General features: G+C 44.1%; 1 protein-coding gene across 1 annotated transcript in view; it reads left to right on the plus strand.

Moving 5' to 3' along the window:
• Nucleotides 1-19,249, plus strand: part of LOC106576208 (F-box DNA helicase 1-like) — a 21,817-nt gene continuing 2,568 nt past the window's right edge. The window contains exons 1-9 of the mRNA XM_045698646.1: nucleotides 1-387; nucleotides 537-628; nucleotides 713-770; nucleotides 887-966; nucleotides 1,080-1,151; nucleotides 1,242-1,327; nucleotides 2,680-2,863; nucleotides 2,996-3,185; nucleotides 3,599-3,787. Of these exons, the coding sequence (XP_045554602.1) occupies nucleotides 1-387; nucleotides 537-628; nucleotides 713-770; nucleotides 887-966; nucleotides 1,080-1,151; nucleotides 1,242-1,327; nucleotides 2,680-2,863; nucleotides 2,996-3,185; nucleotides 3,599-3,787 (1,338 nt within the window). The remainder of the gene's footprint in view (nucleotides 388-536; nucleotides 629-712; nucleotides 771-886; nucleotides 967-1,079; nucleotides 1,152-1,241; nucleotides 1,328-2,679; nucleotides 2,864-2,995; nucleotides 3,186-3,598; nucleotides 3,788-19,249) is intronic.

Consider the following 19,249-nt stretch of genomic DNA (forward strand, 5'->3'; position numbering starts at 1 on the left):
ATGTTTAGTCCTCAGAATGCAGAAACCTTCCATAAAACAAAGGGACTCAATGGGGAGCTCATCCCCAAAATGAAGGAGGAACCTGAGGATGAGAAGGTGGACTATCTGGAGGGGCTGACAACGGACATGTTTGGGGACGACAAGGAGTTTGAGCGCTGTTGGTCAGATCCAGACCCAGCCTTTATGAATCACCATGAGGAGGCCCTGCCTGACGCCTTTTACGGCCTCTTGGGAAGCAGCAGGGGCCTGTCCCATTCCCAGGGTTACATGGACGTCCTCCCAGAGGAGGTGCTGATGCTGGTGTTGAGCCTCCTGCCCTCTGAAGACCTCTACTGTAACGTCAGCCTGGTCTGCCAACGCTGGAGGAACATTATCACCCAGTCACTGGTGAGAGCCTGGGACAGGGGGAGGAAGTTAGGGTTAAAGTTATGAAGATAAGCTAGATGTGCTGTATACATTATTTTGGATTCAGTTGTGTCTTTGGGCCCTGTGTGTAGTTTGTGCACTGGAAGAAGCTGTATTACCACTAAACGAAGAAGGAGATTGACGCCTTGAAGGAGATCAACGCCATACTGGAAACTCATAGAATCAAAAAGAACGACCAGGAGAGCATCCTCCATATAGTCGAGTAAGGACTCTTTACTTTAAACTGTTCCTTTGGGCCATTTCTGATCTATTCTGTGTGTGTGAGTTTTAAAATTGTATTTTCCAGGTTCATGGCCCAGTATAAGCCCAGTCAGAGGGTGAAGCCTGGGGCAGTGTTACAGAGTGTGAGGACACATCGTCTGTTCCCAGGCTGAGGCCTGCATTAAACAGACTCCCCAAAATGGAGCGTATTGAGGGGGTACTTAGCCCCACACGTACTCTGTGATGGCGCTCCCTTCAGCCAGCGCCATCAGAGTATCTCAGCGCCATGACAACCATGCTCCTCGCCATGAGGAGGACCGACATCAACATCAGCAACAGGTAAAGATGGAAGTTATATAGAGATGGAAAGATGGACCTGTACAAACAGATGGATAGACAGGCGGACATTGACGGTCTCTCTCTCCACCTGTGTTCTCCTTCCTCCACTCCAGGTGGCACTACAACATCTACGTCCTTCACCTGATGGAGAACGCCCTGCCCACAGCAATAACCAATCAGAGTGGGTGAGGACTGATATCTTTCTGGAAGGAAGTATTTTGAATGGATCAGTCATAACCCGAGTCTCATACCCAGTCCTCTTTCTCCCAGGAGAGTCCGGTTCAGGTCACCCACAAACAGCAGCAGATCCTCAACCACGACATCCATAGAGACCACGTGGTCAAGATCATGGCCTTCGCAGGTACCGCCAGACCGCTACTACCAACATATGCCACAGCTGTGTTTTTACAGAAAACAAGTTAGATATAGAGTTGGTACTTTTGCTAGCATTCTCTGAATTGTTGCTAGAGGGCACCCTCTCCCTGTCAGTCCAGCTCACTCTGTGATTCGTCAGTTCAGCTCACTCTGTGATTCGTCAGTTCAGCTCAGTCTGTGATTCGTCAGTTCAGCTCAGTCTGTAATTCATCAGTTCGGCTCAGTCTGTGATTCATCAGTTCAGGATGAGGATACTCTTTCTATATCGTGACAATTGTCAAATCAAACTTTGTCACATGCGCCGAATACAACAAGTGCACACTTTACCATGAAATGCTTACTTACAAGCCCTTAACCAACAGTGCAGTTCAAGAAGAAGAAAATATTTACCAAGAAGGCTAAAATAAAAAGTAATAATAAAAAGTAACACAATAAGAATAACAATAACGAGGCTATATACAGGGGGCACCGGTACCGAGTCAGTGTGCGGGGGTACAGGCTAGTTGAGGTAATCTGTACATGTAGGTGGGGGTGAAGTGACTATGCATAGGTGTCAAACAAACAGGGAGTAGCAGCAGTGTTCGGGGGGGGTGGGGGTGGGGGGGTCGTCAATGTAAATTGTCCGGTGGTGATTTTTCTGAATTGTTCAGCAGTCTAATGGCTTGGGGGTAGAAGCTGTTGAGGAGCCTTTTGGTCCTAGACTTGGCGATCCGGTACCGCTTGCCATGCGGTAGCAGAGAAAACAGTCTATAACTTGGATGACTGGAGTCTCTGACAATTTTATGGGCTTTCCTCTGACACCACCTATTAAATAGGTCCTGGATGGCAGGAAGCTTGACCCCAGTGATGTACTGGGCTGTTCGCACTATCCTCTGTAGCGCCTCATGGTCAGATGCCGAGCAGTTGCCATACCAGGCGGTGATGCAACCGGTCAGGATGCTCTCGATGGTGCAACTGTAGAACCTTTTTGAGGATATGGGGACCCATGCCAAATCTTTTCAGTCTCCTGGGGGGGAAAAGGTTTTGTCGTGCCCTCTTCACGACTGTCTTGGTATGTTTGGACGATGATAGTTTGTTGGTGATGTGGACACCAAGGAACATGAGACTCTCGACCCGCTCCACTACAGCCTCGTCGATGTTAATGGGGGCCTGTTCGGCCGCCTTTTCCTGTAGTCCACGATCAGCTCCTTTGTAGAGTAGTTCAAGTGGATACACACACACGAATGGTCCACCCCACTTCACAAAAAAGCCCACATTGTGAGCTGTTGATTGTGCCCTATGTGTGAATGTTCCTGCTGTGAAGTAGTGTAGGAATTAAATGTTGTTGCTGTGTTCCAGGCACAGGGAAGACCACCACCCTAATTCGATACGCTCAGCAGAGGCCACACCTCCACTTCCTCTACATGACCTTCAAGATGTCTGTGGCCACCCAGGCCCAGCGCTGTTTCCCCAGCAACGTGGACTGCAGGACGGTCCACTCCATGGCTTTTGGGGCTGTCTGCTTGTCTGTCGGTATAGACCAGTTTCTGTCTGTATGTCTAGAACAGTTTTGTTCCATATGTCTGGTTGTCGTCAGTCTTTCAGTAAAGCCATTCAATCAGTTCAATCAGTCATCCAGTTGGTCATGTTTAGGTCCCTTTCCCTTCTCTCCCAGTTACCAGGAGTTGAAGAAGTTGTCTAGTAACGTGAAGCCCTTCTCTGTGGCCTGGGTGCTGCCTAAGGGCAGCGGGGGCTTCGTCAACGCCAAGGTGGTCACCCTGACTCTCAATGCCTACATGGCCTCGGCCAACACACACATCACCCCCAACCACATCCCAAACACGTACAAAAACACACATGGCACAGTGACCGTGCCTAACCGAAATGCAAAAAGGTTAAGTGTTATACCCAAATCCACAAACACCTCTCCTCCCAAAGAAACATTCAACACACACCAGAAAACACAAACTTCTCTGTTTTCATCCCATATTCACACAAACAGGTCACACATACGCAGGTCCTTTCCACAATTGAACAAACTTGCCTTTATTTTTCAGATGTTTGCGAGGGATGCCCAGAGGATCTGGGACAAAATGGTTGCCTTAGAAGAGACCAGGGAGTATGCACACCACATGACCCATGATGGTAAGCTTTTTTTCACTCCACTAACGTTGGTTTCCTGGCCCACTACGTTAACGTTGGTTTCCTGGCCTGCTACGTTAACGTTGGTTTCCTGGCCCGCTATTTTAACGTTGGTTTCCTGGCCCGCTATTTTAAGGTTGGTTTCCTGGCCCACTACGTTAAGGTTGGCTTCCAGGCCCACTATGTTAAGGTTGGCTTCCTGGCCCGCTATTTTAACGTTGGTTTCCTGGCCCACTACGTTAACGTTGGTTTCCTGGCCTGCTACGTTAAGGTTGGCCTCCTGGCCCGCTACGTTAACGTTGGCTTCCTGGCCCACTATGTTAAAGTTGGTCGTACTGGGATACGGATTAAAAGATTCCTCAATCTGCCATTGGCACCCATTCAAATGATCCTTTGTTTACAGATGGGTTATGTACAGGTGCAGTGATCTGTGAGCTGCTCTGACAGCTGGTGCTTAAAGCTAGTGAGGGAGATATGAGTCTCCAGCTTCAGAGAGTTTTGCAGTTCGTTCCAGTCATTGGCAGCAGTGAACTGGAAGGAAAGACGACCAAAGGAGGAATTGGCTTTGGGGGTGACCAGTGAGATATACCTGCTGGAGCACGTGCTACGAGTGGGTGCTGCTATGGTGACCACTGAGCTGAGATAAGGCGGGGCTTTACCTAGCAGAGACTTGTAGATAACCTGTAGCCAGTGGGTTTGGCGACGAGTATGAAGCGAGGGCCAACCAATGAGAGCGTACAGGTCGCAATGGTGGGTAGCGTATGGGGCTTTGGTGACAAAACGGATGACACTGTGATAGACTGCATCCAGTTTGTTGAGTAGAGTGTTGGAGGCTATTTTATAGATGACATCCCCGAAGTCGAGGATCGGTAGGATGGTCAGTTTTATGAGGGTATGTTTGGCAGCATGAGTGAAGGATGCATTGTTGCGATATAGGAAGCCGATTCTAGATTTAATTTTGGATTGGAGTTGCTTAATGTGAGTCTGGAAGGAGAGTTTACAGTCTAACCAGACACCCAGGTATTTGTAGTTGTCCACGTATTCTAAGTCAGAGCCGTCCAGAGTAGTGATGCTGGACGGGCAGGCAGGTGCGGGCAGTGATCGATTGAATAGTATGCATTTAGTTTTACTTGTGTTTAAGAGAAGTTGGAGGCCAAGGAAGTAGAGTTGTATGGCATTGAAGCTCGTCTGGAGGTTAGTTAACACAGTGTCCAAAGAGGGGCCAGAAGTATACAGAATGGTGTCGTCTGCGTAGAGGTGGATCAGAGAATCACCAGCAGCAAGATCAACATCATTGACGTATACAGAGAAGAGAGTCGGCCCAAGAATTGAACCCTGTGGCACACCCACCACCAGAGGTCCGGACAACAGGCCCTCCGATTTGACACACTGAACTCTATCAGAGAAGTAGTTGGTAAACCAGGCGAGGCAATCATTTGAGAAACCAAGGCTGTCGAGTCTGCCAATAAGAATGTGGTGATTGACAGAGTCGAAAGACTTGGCCAGGTCGATGAATACGGCTGCACAGTAATGTCTCTTATCGATGGCAGTTATGATGTCGTTCAGGACCTTGAGCGTGGCTGAGGTGCACCCATGACCAACTCTGAAACCAGATTGCATAGCGGAGAAGGTACGGTGGGATTCGAAATGGTCGGTAATCTGTTTGTTAACTTGGCATTCGAAGACCTTAGAAAGACAGGGTCAGATAGATATAGATCTGTAGCAGTTTGGGTCTAGAGTGTCACCCCCTTTGAAGAGGGGGATGACCGCGGTAGCTTTCCAATCTTTGGGAATCTCAGACGATACGAAAGAGAGGTTGAACAGGCTAGTAATAGGGGTTGCAACAATTTCGGCAGATCATTTTAGAAAGAGAGGGTCCAGATTGTCTAGCCCGGCTGATTTGTATGGGTCCAGATTTTGCAGCTCTTTCAGAACATCAGCTATCTGGATTTGGGTGAAGGAGAAATGGTGGGGGCTTTGGCGGGTTGCTGTGGAGGGTGCCGGGCAGTTGACCGGGGTAGGGGTAGCCAGGTGGAAAACATGGCCAGCCGTAGAGAAATGCTTATTGAAATTCTCAATTATAGTGGATTTATCAGTGGTAACAGTGTTTCCCAGCCTCAGAGCAGTGGGCAGCTGGGAGGAGGTGCTCTTATTCTCCATGGACTTTACAGTGTCCCAGAACTTTTTTGAGTTAGTACTACAGGATGCAAATTTCTGTTTGAAAAAGCTAGCCTTAGCTTTTCTAACTGCCTGTGTATATTTGTTCCTAACTTCCCTGAAAAGTTGCATACCACGGGGGCTATTCGATGCTAATGCAGAATGCCACAGGATGTTTTTGTGCTGGTCAAGGACAGACAGGTCTGGAGTGAACCAAGGACTATATCTATTCCTAGTTGTACATTTTTTGAGTTGGGCATGCTTATTTAAGATGGTGAGGAAGGCACTTTTAAAGAGCAGCCAGGCATCATCTACTGACGGGATGAGGTCAATGTCATTCCAGGATACCCCGGCCAGGTCGATTAGAAAGGCCTGCTCGCAGAAGTGTTTTAGGGAGCGTTTGACAGTGATGAGGGGCGGTCGTTTGGTCGCAGACCCATTACGGATGCAGGCAATGAGGCAGTGATCGCTGAGATCTTGATTGAAAACAGCAGAGGTGTATTTGGAGGGCGAGGTAGTTAGGATGATATCTATGAGGATGCCCGTGTTTACAGATTTGGGGTTGTACCTGGTAGGTTCATTGATAATTTGTGTGAGATTGAGGGCATCAAGTTTAGATTGTAGGATGGCCGGGGTGTTAAGCATGTCCCAGTTTAAGTCACCTAGTAGCACAAGCTCAGAAGATAGATGGGGGTCAATCAATTCACATATGGTATCTAGGGCACAGCTGAAGACAGAGGGAGGTCTATAGCAAGCGGCAACAGTGAGAGACTTGTTTCTGGAAAGGTGCATTTTTAGAAGTAGAAGCTCGAATTGTTTGGGTACAGACTTGGATAGTAATACAGAACTCTGCAGGCTATCTTTGCAGTAGATTGCAACACCACCCCCTTTGGCAGTTCTATCTTGGCGGAAAATGTTATAGTTAGCGATGGAGATTATGGTTTTTGGTAGTTTTCCTAAACCAGGATTCAGACACGGCTAAGACATCCGGCTTGGCAGAGTGTGCTAAAGCAGTGAGTAAAACAAACTTAGGGAGTAGGCTTCTAATGTTAACATGCATGAAACCAAGGCTTTTACGGTTACAGAAGTCAACAAATGAGAGCACCTGGGGAGTGGGAGTGGAGCTAGGCACTGCAGGACCTGGATTAACCTCCACATCACCAGAGGAACAGAGAAGTAGGATAAGGGTACGGCTAAAGGCTATACGAACTGGCCGTCTAGCACATTCGGAACAGAGAGTAAAAGGAGCAGGTTTCTGGGCACGATAGCATAGATTCAAGGCGTAGTGTACAGACAAAGGTAAGGTAGGATGTGAGTACATTGGAGGTAAACCTAGGCATTGAGTAATGATGAGAGAGATAGTCTCTAGAGACGTTTAAACCAGGTGATGTCATCTCATATGTAGGAGGTGGAACAACATGGTTGGTTAAGGCATATTGAGCAGGGCTAGAGGCTCTACAGTGAAATAAGACAGTAATCACTAACCAGGACAGTAATGGACGAGGCATATTGATATTAGAGAGAGGCATGCGTAGCCAAATGAACATATGGGTCCAGTGAGTGGTTGGGCTGACTGGGGACACGGCGATTCAGACAGTTAGCAGGCCGATGCTAACAGTTAGTAGGCCGGGGCTAAACAAGCTAGCAGTTAGCAGACCGGGGCTGGCAAGCTAGCAGTTAGCAGACCGGGTTAGCAAGCAAGCAGTTGGCAGACCGGGGCTAGCAGTTAGCAGACCGGGGCAGGCAAGCTAGCAGTTAGCAGACCGGGGCAGGCAAGCTAGCAGTTAGCAGACCGGGGCAGGCAAGTTAGCCTTTGGGGGACGTCGCGATGGGGGTAAGTCTGTTTTTGCCTCTTCATACGGTGACGCCGATAGACCAGTCGTGGAATTAGTAGGGTTCCATGTAGCTCTAGGTAGCTAGTAGGCCGCGGTTCGCAGAATGGGCCTTCAGCGGACGTCGCGCCTGAGGGGCCTGTTGGAATCCTCGGGCAGATTATGTCGGTATTCCAGTCGTAGAGGATCGGCGGGGTTCCGTGCCCCGTACCGGCAGTAGAAGAGGTCCGGATAATGTAGCCCAGGATTGGGCTTCGGTGTTAGCACAGGAGCCCTGGCCGGGCTAGCTTCAGGCTAATTGGTGCTTGCTCCGGGATGGAAACGCTAGCCAGGAGTAGTCACCCGGGATTGCGGTTAGCTAGTTGCGAAGATCCAGATGAAAATGTTCAGAGATTGCGGTAGGATTCCGGGGATATGGGGGGAAAAAAATAATAATAGGTCCGTTATGCTCTGATTTGAGTCACGTTGTTCGAACTGGCGAGAGCTTTCCGAGCTAAAGGTTAGCTGATGACCGCTAGCAATGGTTTGCTGACTGATAGCTGGTAGGTAGTTAGCTGGCTAGCTTCAGTTGAGGGATTCCAGATCCGAAGTAAATATAAGTACTTTAGAAAAAAAACAGATCCACGCCACATTGGGTGAGGTGGGTTGCAGGAGAGTATTTAGAAGTTGAGGTTTAGGAAAATATTTTTTAAAAACATGAAGAAAAAGATGTAAAAAGATATATACAAGGGACACGACAGGACAAAGACGTCTGACTGCTACTCCATCTTGGATTAGAGATTGAGATTTCCTCAATTGTCCACTGTTGGTGATTGTGTGCCCACAAAAGCCACCCACTATGTTGACTTCGTGCACCTACTTCATATTGCTAGGTCTAAAGTAGATTTTCTGAATTATGTAAACATGCCCGTAAAATATCCATGGTGTTCCATGACTACTGTGTTCTTATTTTGTTAATTTGGTTCTGTTTAGATCAGTTTGTTTTAAAGGGAAGATTGCAGAATTAAGTTGCTATTAAACATTCAGATTTGTTTCATCCTTCAAACAAAGTCCCAATACGACATATCACTTTACATTTGTATTTTGGGAGAATTGTATATTTTACTTGACTGAAGAAATGTCGGAAAAGTGACCTAAAGGGGAGCACTACATGAGTAGGTGTGGAGCCACTGTCCACATAAGACGGTGAAGACCGACATCAGTCGGATGAGTCCTATTGTGTTACAATTTTTGGGGGAGTAATGTAACCACTTATACAGCTCGCAGGCTTTTAGCATAGCTCCTTTTACATCCCTGATTTAGCCCTACCAGCTAACCGCTAGCAGACTTGAAACACATCACATATAAGCAGTTCAGCACATCAGTATTTATCCTACTGTTGAACAAAATCAAGATAAACCTTTATCATCACAATAGATATTGAACGTCTATAACCAAACTGGTTTAAACTGTGTTGGCCGATGGTAGCTATAGCTATCCACATGCTAACCTGAGTGCTACCACTAGCAGCAGTCAATCCAGGTACAGTTGAAATCGGAAGTTTACATACACGTAGGTTGGAGTCATTAAAACTTGTTTTTCAACCACTCCATATTTCTTGTTAACAAACTATAGTTTTGGCAAGTCGGTTAGGACATCTACTTTGTGCATGACAAGTAATTTTTCCAACAATTGTTTACAGACAGATTATTTCACTTATAATTCACTGTATCACAATTCCAGTGGGTCAGAAGTTTACATACACTAGGTTGACTGTGCCTTTAAACAGCTTGGAAAATTCCAGAAAATGTCATGGCTTTAGAAGCTTCTGATAGGCTAATTGACATCATTTGAGCCATGTTGGTTTAAAAAGCTGACTCTTCCAAATGAAAAATGGATCACTTTGTGCTGTGGACAATAAAAGGCCACTCTAAAATAAAAGGCCACTCTAAAATGTGCAGTTTCTTCACAACAAAATGCTACAGATGTCTCAAGTTTTGAGGGAGCGTTCAATTGGCATGCTGACTGGAAGCTGTTGACAGAATTGAATGTTAATTTCTCTGCCATAAGCAACCTCTAACGTTGTTTTAGAGACGATGGCAGTACATCCAACCGGCCTCACAACCACAGACCACGTGTAACCACACCAGCCCAGGATCTCCACATCTGGCTTCTTCACCTGCGGGATCGTCTGAGACCAGACACCCGGATAGCTGATGAAACTGGGTTTGCACAACTGAAGAATTTTTGCACAAACTGTCTCAGGGAAGCTCATCTGTGTGCTCGTCGTCCTCACCAGGGTCTTGACCTGAGTGCAGTTTGGCGTTGTAACTGACTTCAGTGTGAAAATGCTTACCTTAGATGGCCACTGGCACGCTGGATAAGTGTGCTCTTCACAGATGAAATCCCGGTTTCAACTGTACCGGGCAGATGGCAGACGTGTGGGTGAGTGGTTTGCTCATGTCAACGTTGTGTACAGAGTGCCCCATGGTGGCGGTGGAGTTCTGGTATGGGCAGACATAAGCTATGGACAATGAACACAATTGCATTTTATCGATGGCAATTTGAATGCACAGAGATACCGTGACGAAATCCTGAGGCCCATTGTTGTGCCATTCATCCAATGCCATCACCTCATGTTTCAGCATGATAATGCACGGCCCCATGTCGCAAGGATCTGTACCCAATTCCTGGAAGCTAAAAATGTTCCAGTTCTTCCATGGCCTGCATACTTACCAGACATGTCACCCATTGAGCATGTTTGGGATGCTCTGGATCGACATGTACGACAGCATGTTTCAGTTCCCGCAATATCCAGAAACTTCGCAGTCATTGAAGAGGAGTGGGACAACATTCCGCAGGCCACAATCAACAGCCTGATCAACTATGCGAAGGAGATGTCTTGCGCTGCATGAGGCAAATGTTGGTCACACCAGATACTGACTGGTTTTCTGATCGATGCCCCTACCTTTTTTATTTTAAAGGTATTTGTGACCAACAGATGCATATCTGTATTCCCAGTCATATTCAATCCATAGATTAGGGCCTAATGAATTCACTTAAATTGACTGATTTCCTTATATGAACTGTAACTCAGTCAAATCTTTTAAATTGTTGCGTTTATATGCGTATGTCCTTAACATCACGTTTGGTCTTGCCAGAACCTGACTACTCTAGAGTGTAACTGTCAGACCAGTGAAACAAAGGACAATCGATCTAATGAACAGTTAATATTTAGACAGAAACCGTCTGGAAGATATAGGGGCTGTCTGGGGAATTCTGACTGTCACACAAACCTACATACAGTGGCAAGAAAAAGTATGTGAACCCATTGGAATTACCTGGATTTCTGCATAAATTGGTTATCAAATTTGATCTGATCTTCATTTGTCACAACAATAAACAAACAAATAGCACACAAATTATTGTATTTTTCTTGTTTATATAATTACATAATTTAAACATTCACAGTGTAGGTTGGAAAAAGTATGTGAACCTCTAAGCTAATGACTTCTCCAAAAGCTAAATGAAGTCAGGAGTCAGCTGACCTGGAGTCCAATCAATGACACGAGATTGGAGATGTTGGTTAGAGCTGCTTTGCCCTATAAAAAAGACTCACAAAATGTGAATTTACAATTCACAAGAAGCATTGCCTGATGTGAACCATGCCTCGAACAAAAGAGATCTCAGAAGACCTACGATTAAGTATTGTTGACTTGCATAAAGCTGGAAAGGATTACAAAAGTATCTCTAAACGCCTTGATGTTCTTCAGTCCAAGGTAAGACAAATTGTCTATAAATCGAGAAAGCTCAGCATGTTGCTACTCTCCCGAGTGGCCGCTCTGCAAAGATGACTGCAAGAGCACAGTGCAGAATGCTCAATGAGGTTAAGAAGAATGCTAGTGTCAGCTAAAGACTTACAGAAATCTCTGGAACATGCTAACATCTCTGCTGACGAGTCTACGATATGTAAAACACTAAACAAGAATGGTGTTCATGGGAGGACACCACGAAAGAAGCCAATGCTGTCGAAAAAAACATTGCTTCACATCTGAAGTTTGCAAAAGTGCACCCGGATGTTCCACAGTGCTACTGTGGAACTGTTACTGTGGAACCTCCTGACAGTTGTGCAGGTCTGATCCGCAACTACAGAAAACGTTTGGTTGAGGTTATTGCTGGCAAAGGAGGGGCAACCAGTTATTAAATCCAAGGGTTCATACTTTTTCCACCCTGCACTGTGAATGTTTACACGGTGTGTTCAATAAAGACATAAAAATATATTGTTTGTGTGTTATTAGTTTAAGCAGACTGTTTGTCTATTGTTGTAACCTAGAAGATCAGATCAAAATGTATGACCAGTTTATGCAGAAATCTAGGTATGTCGAAAAGGTTCACGTACTTTTTTTTTTTTCTTGCCACTGTAGATCATCACGCACATTCCTACTCATGTCATTAAATCAAGGTTGTTTGGTATGTTCCAGTGTGATCATATTTGTGCAAGAATACAAAGTACAAACAAGCAGGAAGCCATTGGCACCAGTAAATGTTTATTAGGGAAAGGTGCAATCTTCCCGATTTTACAATTTCAACCTCTTAGCACTGTACACAAGTATAGTCCGAACTGTAATTTTCTCACATTTGCACGTACATGGATGTAACTACAAATCTTATTTATTCAACATTTTGCACAATGAAATATCTTGAGTGGCACCATCTCGTTTTCAAGTGTCCAAATTAAAAAACGAAGCAACTATAATATGGCAACTACTGTCTAATAATAATAAAACATTCAACTTACATAATACAAATAAAAACAAACATTATGTGAACATATATGTATATTAACAGTTTGTTCTTAACATTTGAAAAAGGGCTTTCTTAAATTCACTGTAATTTTAATGCCCTGATTTCTACAGGTAAATTATACCAGTCAGTTGGGCCTTTTGTATCTGAAAGATACTCCAACCTCATGTTTATTGCCGCTATTGTCTAAAGGAGTAACGTGAGTCTTGTAAAGTTACAGTGGGGGAAAAAAGTATTTAGTCAGCCACCAATTGTGCAAGTTCTCCCACTTAAAAAGATGAGAGAGGCCTGTAATTTTCATCATAGGTACACTTCAACTATGACAGACAAAATGAGAAAATAAAACCAGAAAAATCACATTGTAGGATTTTTAATAAATTTATTTGCAAATTATGGTGGAAAATAAGTATTTGGTCAATAACAAAAGTCTATCTCAATACTTTGTTATATACCCTCTGTTGGCAATGACACAGGTCAAACGTTTTCTGTAAGTCTTCACAAGGTTTTCACACACTGTTGCTGGTATTTTGGCCCATTCCGCCATGCAGATCTCCTCTAGAGCAGTGATGTTTTGGGGCTGTCGCTGGGCAACACTGACTTTCAACTCCCTCCAAAGTTTTTCTATGGAGTTGAGATCTGGAGACTGGCTAGGCCACTCCAGGACCTTGAAATGCTTCTTACGAAGCCACTCCTTCGTTGCCCGGGCGGTGTGTTTGGGATCATTGTCATGCTGAAAGACCCAGCCACGTTTCATCTTCAATGCCCTTGCTGATGGAAGGAGGTTTTCACTCAAAATCTCACGATACATGGCCCCATTCATTCTTTCCTTTACACGGATCAGTCGTCCTGGTCCCTTTGCAGAAAAACAGCCTCAAAGCATGATGTTTCCACCCCCATGCTTCACAGTAGGTATGGTGTTCTTTGGATGCAACTCAGCATTCTTTGTCCTCCAAACACGACGAGTTGAGTTTTTACCAAAAAGTTCTATTTTGGTTTCATCTGACCATATGACATTCTCCCAATCCTCTTCTGGATCATCCAAATGCTCTCTAGCAAACTTCAGATGGGCCTGGACATGTACTGGCTTAAGCAGGGGGACACGTCTGGCACTGCAGGATTTGAGTCCCTGGCGGCGTAGTGTGTTACTGATGGTAGGCTTTGTTACTTTGGTCCCAGCTCTCTGCAGGTCATTCACTAGGTCCCCCCGTGTGGTTCTGGGATTTTTGCTCACCGTTCTTGTGATCATTTTGACCCCTACGGGGTGAGATCTTGCGTGGAGCCCCAGATCGAGGGAGATTATCAGTGGTCTTGTATGTCTTCCATTTCCTAATAATTGCTCCCACAGTTGATTTCTTCAAACCAAGCTGCTTACCTATTGCAGATTCAGTCTTCCCAGCCTGGTGCAGGTCTACAATTTTGTTTCTGATGTCCTTTGACAGCTCTTTGGTCTTGGCCATAGTGGAGTTTGGAGTGTGACTGTTTGAGGTTGTGGACAGGTGTCTTTTATACTGATAACAAGTTCAAACAGGTGCCATTAATACAGGTAACGAGTGGAGGACAGAGGAGCCTCTTAAAGAAGTTACAGGTCTGTGAGAGCCAGAAATCTTGCTTGTTTGTAGGTGACCAAATACTTATTTTCCACCATAATTTGCAAATAAATTCATTAAAAATCCTACAATGTGATTTTCTGGATTTTTTTTTCTCATTTTGTCTGTCATAGCTGACGTGTACCTATGATGAAAATTACAGGCCTCTCTCATCTTTTTAAGTGGGAGAACTTGCACAATTGGTGGCTGACTAAATACTTTTTCCCCCCACTGTAGGTGTTCCTTAATATACGGTACCAGTCAAGTTTGGACACACCTACACCTAATGTTGTAAATGACTATTGTAACTGGAAACTGATGATTTTTTATGGAATATCTACATAGGCGTACAGAGGCCCATTATCAGCACCCATCACTCCTGTGTTCCAATGACAAGTTGTGTTAGCTAATCCAAGTTTAATTTTAAAAGGCTAATTGATCATTAGAAAACCCATTTGCAATTATGTTAGCACAGCTGAAAACTGTTGTCCTGATTAAAGAAGCAATAAAACTGGCCTTCTTTAGACTAGTTGAGTATCTGGAGCATCAGCATTTGTGGGTTTGATTACAGGCTCAAAATGGCCAGAAACAAATAACTTTCTTCTGAAACTCGTCAGTCTATTCTTGTTCTGAGAAATGAAGGCTTTTCCATGCTAGAAATTGCCAAGAAACTGAAGATCTTGTACAAAGCTGTGTACTACTCCCTTCACAGAACAGCGTAAACTGTCTCTAACCAGAATAGAAAGAGGAGTGGGAGGCCCCGGTGCACAACTGAGCAAGAGGACAAGTACATTAGAGTGTCTAGTTTGAGAAACAGATGCCTCACAAGTCCTCAACTAGCAGCTTCATTAAATAGTACCCACAAAACACCAGTCTCAACGTCAACAGTGAAAAGCTGACTCCGGGATGCTGGCCTTGCCATAATATGGTCTTGATCTTTTACCAAATAGAGCTATCTTCTGTATACCAACCCTACCTTGTCACAACACCACTGATTGGCTCAAACAGATTAAGAAGGAAATAAATTCCACAAAGTAACTTAACAAGGCACACCTATTAATTGATATGCATTCCAGGTGACTACTTCATGAAGCTGGTTGAGAGAATGCCAAGAGTGTGCAAAGTTGTCATCAAGGCAAAGGGTGGCTACTTTGAAGAATCTCAAATATAAAATATATTTTGATTTGATTAACACTTTTTTGGTTACTACATGATTCCTTATGTGTTATTTCATAGTTTTGTCTTCACTATTATTCTACAATGTAGAAAACAGTAAAAAGAAAGAAACCCTGGAATGAGTAGGTGTGAAAATGTATGGGTGACAATGTATATACAAAGAAATTTAAGTTAATACATTTAAAAATAAATTGGTACCAATGCAGTTGTCTTCTGTTTGGGAGTGACAGACAATTTAGTGATTCATACACTGTGCAATGTTGTGTCTTATAATAACATCCAATGAACATTTAATTCACAAAGTAAGGTCTTGGTTGTGTTTTGATAGATGTCCCCATAATCATGGCCAGAAAGCAGCAGTTGGGTTACTAAGGTCTTTGTAATGGATACTGTAAAACAATTGTTAGATCTGTATAGTAACCCAAGCTTATACAGTGCATTCGGAAATTATTCACTTCACTTATTCCACATTTTTTGATTTAGGTTACAGACTTATTCTAAAATGGATGAAACAATTTTTTCCCCTCATCAATCTACACACAATACCCCATAATGACAAAGAAAAACAGCTTTAGACATTTTTGCAAATGTATAAAAAACATAAATACCTTATTTACATAAGTATTCAGACCCTTTGCTATGAGACTCGAAATTAAGCTCAGGTGCATCCCGTTTCCATTGATCATCCTTGAGCTGTTTCTACAACTTGATTGGAGTCCCCCTGTGGTACATTCAATTGATTGGACATGATTTGTAAAAGGAACACACCTGTCTATATAAGGTCCCACAGTTGACAGTGCATGTCAGAGCAAAAACCAAGCCATGAGATTGAAGGAATTGTCCATAGAGCTCAGAGACAGGATTGTGTCGAGGCACAGATCTGGGGAAGAGTATTAAAAAATGTCTGCAGCATTGAAGGTCCCCAAGAACACAGTGGCCTCCATCATTCTTAAATGGAAGAAGTTTGGAACCACCAAGACTCTTCCTAGAGCTGGTCGCCTGGCCAAACTGAGCAATCGGGAGAAGGGCCTTGGTCAGGGAGGTCACTCTGACAGAGCTCTAGAGTTCCTCTATGGAGATGGGAGAACCTTCCAGGACAACCATCTCTGCAGTACTCCACCAATCAGGCCTTTATGGTAGAGTCATCAGACGGAAGCCACTCCTCAGTATAGGCATATGACAGCCTGCTTGGAGTTTGCCAAAAGGCACCAAAAGGACTCTCAGACCATGAGAAACAAGATTCCCTGGTCTGATGAAACCAAGATTGAACTAATTGGCCTGAATGCCAAGCGTCACATCTGGAGGAAATCAGGTACCGCTCATCATCTAGCCAATACCATTCCTACTGTGAAGCATGGCGGTGGCAGCATCATGCTGTGGGGATGTTTTTCAGCGGCAGGGACTGGGACACTAGTTAGGCTTGAGGGAAAGATGAACAGAGCAAAGTACAGAGAGATCCTTGATGAAAACCTGCTCCAGACCAGGACCTCAGACTGGGGCGAAGGTTCACCTTCCAATAGGACAACGACCCTAAGAACACAGCGAAGACAACGCAGGAGTGGCTTCGGGACAAGTCTCTGAATATCCTTGAGTGGCCCAGCTAGAGTCCGGACTTGAACCCGATCGAACATCTCTGGAGAGACCTGAAAATAGCTGTATAGCGACGCTCCCCATCCAAACTGACAGAGCTTGAGAGGATCAGCAGAGAATAATGGGAGAAACTCCCCAAATACAGTTGTGCCAAGCTTGTAGTGTCATAGAAGACACAAGGCTGTAATCGCCGCCAAAGGTGCTTCAACAATGTACTGAGTAAAGGGTAAATATGTAAATTTGATATTTCAGTTCTTTATTGGTAATGCATTTGCAAAAATGTCTAAAAATCTGTTTTTGCTTTGTCATTATGGGGTACTGTGTCTAGTTTGAATGTATTCAATTTTTTGAATAAGGCTGTAACAAAATGTGGAAAAAGTCAAAAGTCATACGACGCTGTTGTCATTGATAAGAAGTAAAAGACAAACAATATAAAATACTGACCATCAAGGACGAGTAACTTACAGAATTGGAGTCAAAGAAGGTCAAGATGTAGGATTTAAGGTAAACATTAAACAATTTCCTGGGGAAGCAGACAACTGTACAGGGATTGGGTTGGCCAGATTGAAGTACTCAGCCAACCCACCTCGGTTCACTTTAACTCCTGATGAGTACCAGCATTATAGATACAAGAAGGGCATTGAGAACTTAGGTGATTTTAATGGCTGTAATGCAATAGTTAATGTGACTGACTTAGGTTTGGAAGTACAGGAGAAAAATCTTAACCTCACAGCACCTATAACTGATGTAGGGTGGGCTTGTACCAGCAAAGGACGCATACGATAGACACTACCAAAAAGGGTGGTTAGCAACTTGCGCCCCGGTGTTATTGGTCCAACCAGTTCAAGTTAGTCATCAGAGGCCAGTTATAGGAGGCTAAAGTAGGCACAGGAGGAGTTTTGACCAGGATGGGAGTAGCCTTGTCTAGATGGATGCTATTGGCATCCCCAGGGAAGTTACAGATTACTACAAAGCTACAGTGCCTTGCGAAAGTATTCGGCCCCCTTGAACTTTTCGACCTTTTGCCACATTTCAGGCTTCAAACATAAAGATATAAAACTGTAATTTTTTGTTAAGAATCAACAACAAGTGGGACACAATCATGAAGTGGAACGAAATTTATTGGATATTTCAAACTTTTTGAACAAATAAAAAACTGAAAATTGGGCGTGCAAAATTATTCAGCCCCCTTAAGTTAATACTTTGTAGCGCCACCTTTTGCTGCGATTACAGCTGTAAGTCGCTTGGGGTATGTCTCTATCAGTTTTGCACATCGAGAGACTGAAATATTTGCCCATTCCTCCTTGCAAAACAGCTCGAGCTCAGTGAGGTTGGATGGATGGAGAGCGTTTGTGAACAGCAGTTTTCAGTTCTTTCCACAGATTCTCGATTGGATTCAGGTCTGGACTTTGACTTGGCCATTCTAACACCTGGATATGTTTATTTGTGAACCATTCCATTGTAGATTTTGCTTTATGTTTTGGATCATTGTCTTGTTGGAAGACAAATCTCCGTCCCAGTCTCAGGTCTTTTGCAGACTCCATCAGGTTTTCTTCCAGAATGGTCCTGTATTTGGCTCCATCCATCTTCCCATCAATTTTAACCATCTTCCCTGCCCCTGCTGAAGAAAAGCAGGCCCAAACCATGATGCTGCCACCACCATGTTTGACAGTGGGGATGGTGTGTTCAGGGTGATGAGCTGTGTTGCTTTTACGCCAAACATAACGTTTTGCATTGTTGCTAAAAAGTTCGATTTTGGTTTCATCTGACCAGAGCACTTTCTTCCACATGTTTGGTGTGTCTCCCAGGTGGCTAGTGGCAAACTTTAAACGACACTTTTTATGGATATCTTTAAGAAATGGCTTTCTTCTTGCCACTCTTCCATAAAGGCCAGATTTGTGCAGTATACGACTGATTGTTGTCCTATGGACAGAGTCTCCCACCTCAGCTGTAGATCTCTGCAGTTCATCCAGAGTGATCATGGGCCTCTTGGCTGCATCTCTGATCAGTCTTCTCCTTGTATGAGCTGAAAGTTTAGAGGGACGGCCGGGTCTTCGTAGATTTGCAGTGGTCTGATACTCATTCCATTTCAATATTATCGCTTGCACAGTGCTCCTTGGGATGTTTAAAGCTTGGGAAATCTTTTTGTATCCAAATCCGGCTTTAAACTTCTCCACAACAGTATCTCGGACCTGCCTGGTGTGTTCCTTGTTCTTCATGATGCTCTCTGCGCTTTAAACGGACCTCTGAGACTATCACAGAGCAGGTGCATTTATACGGAGACTTGATTACACACAGGTGGATTCTATTTATCATCATTAGTCATTTAGGTCAACATTGGATCATTCAGAGATCCTCACTGAACTTCTGGAGAGAGTTTGCTGCACTGAAAGTAAAGGGGCTGAATAATTTTGCACGCCCAATTTTTCAGTTTTTTATTTGTTAAAAAAGTTTGAAATATCCAATAAATTTCGTTCCACTTCATAATTGTGTCCCACTTGTTGTTGATTCTTCACAAAAAATTACAGTTTTATATCTTTATGTTTGAAGCCTGAAATGTGGCAAAAGGTCGAAAAGTTCAAGGGGGCCGAATACTTTCGCAAGGCACTGTATGAATCAAATAGGTGAAGACTTTACCACTACGTTCTTTTGGTAGTTGACAAT

Source organism: Salmo salar, chromosome ssa17, assembly GCF_905237065.1.
Source record: "Salmo salar chromosome ssa17, Ssal_v3.1, whole genome shotgun sequence".
Taxonomy (NCBI): domain Eukaryota; kingdom Metazoa; phylum Chordata; class Actinopteri; order Salmoniformes; family Salmonidae; genus Salmo; species Salmo salar.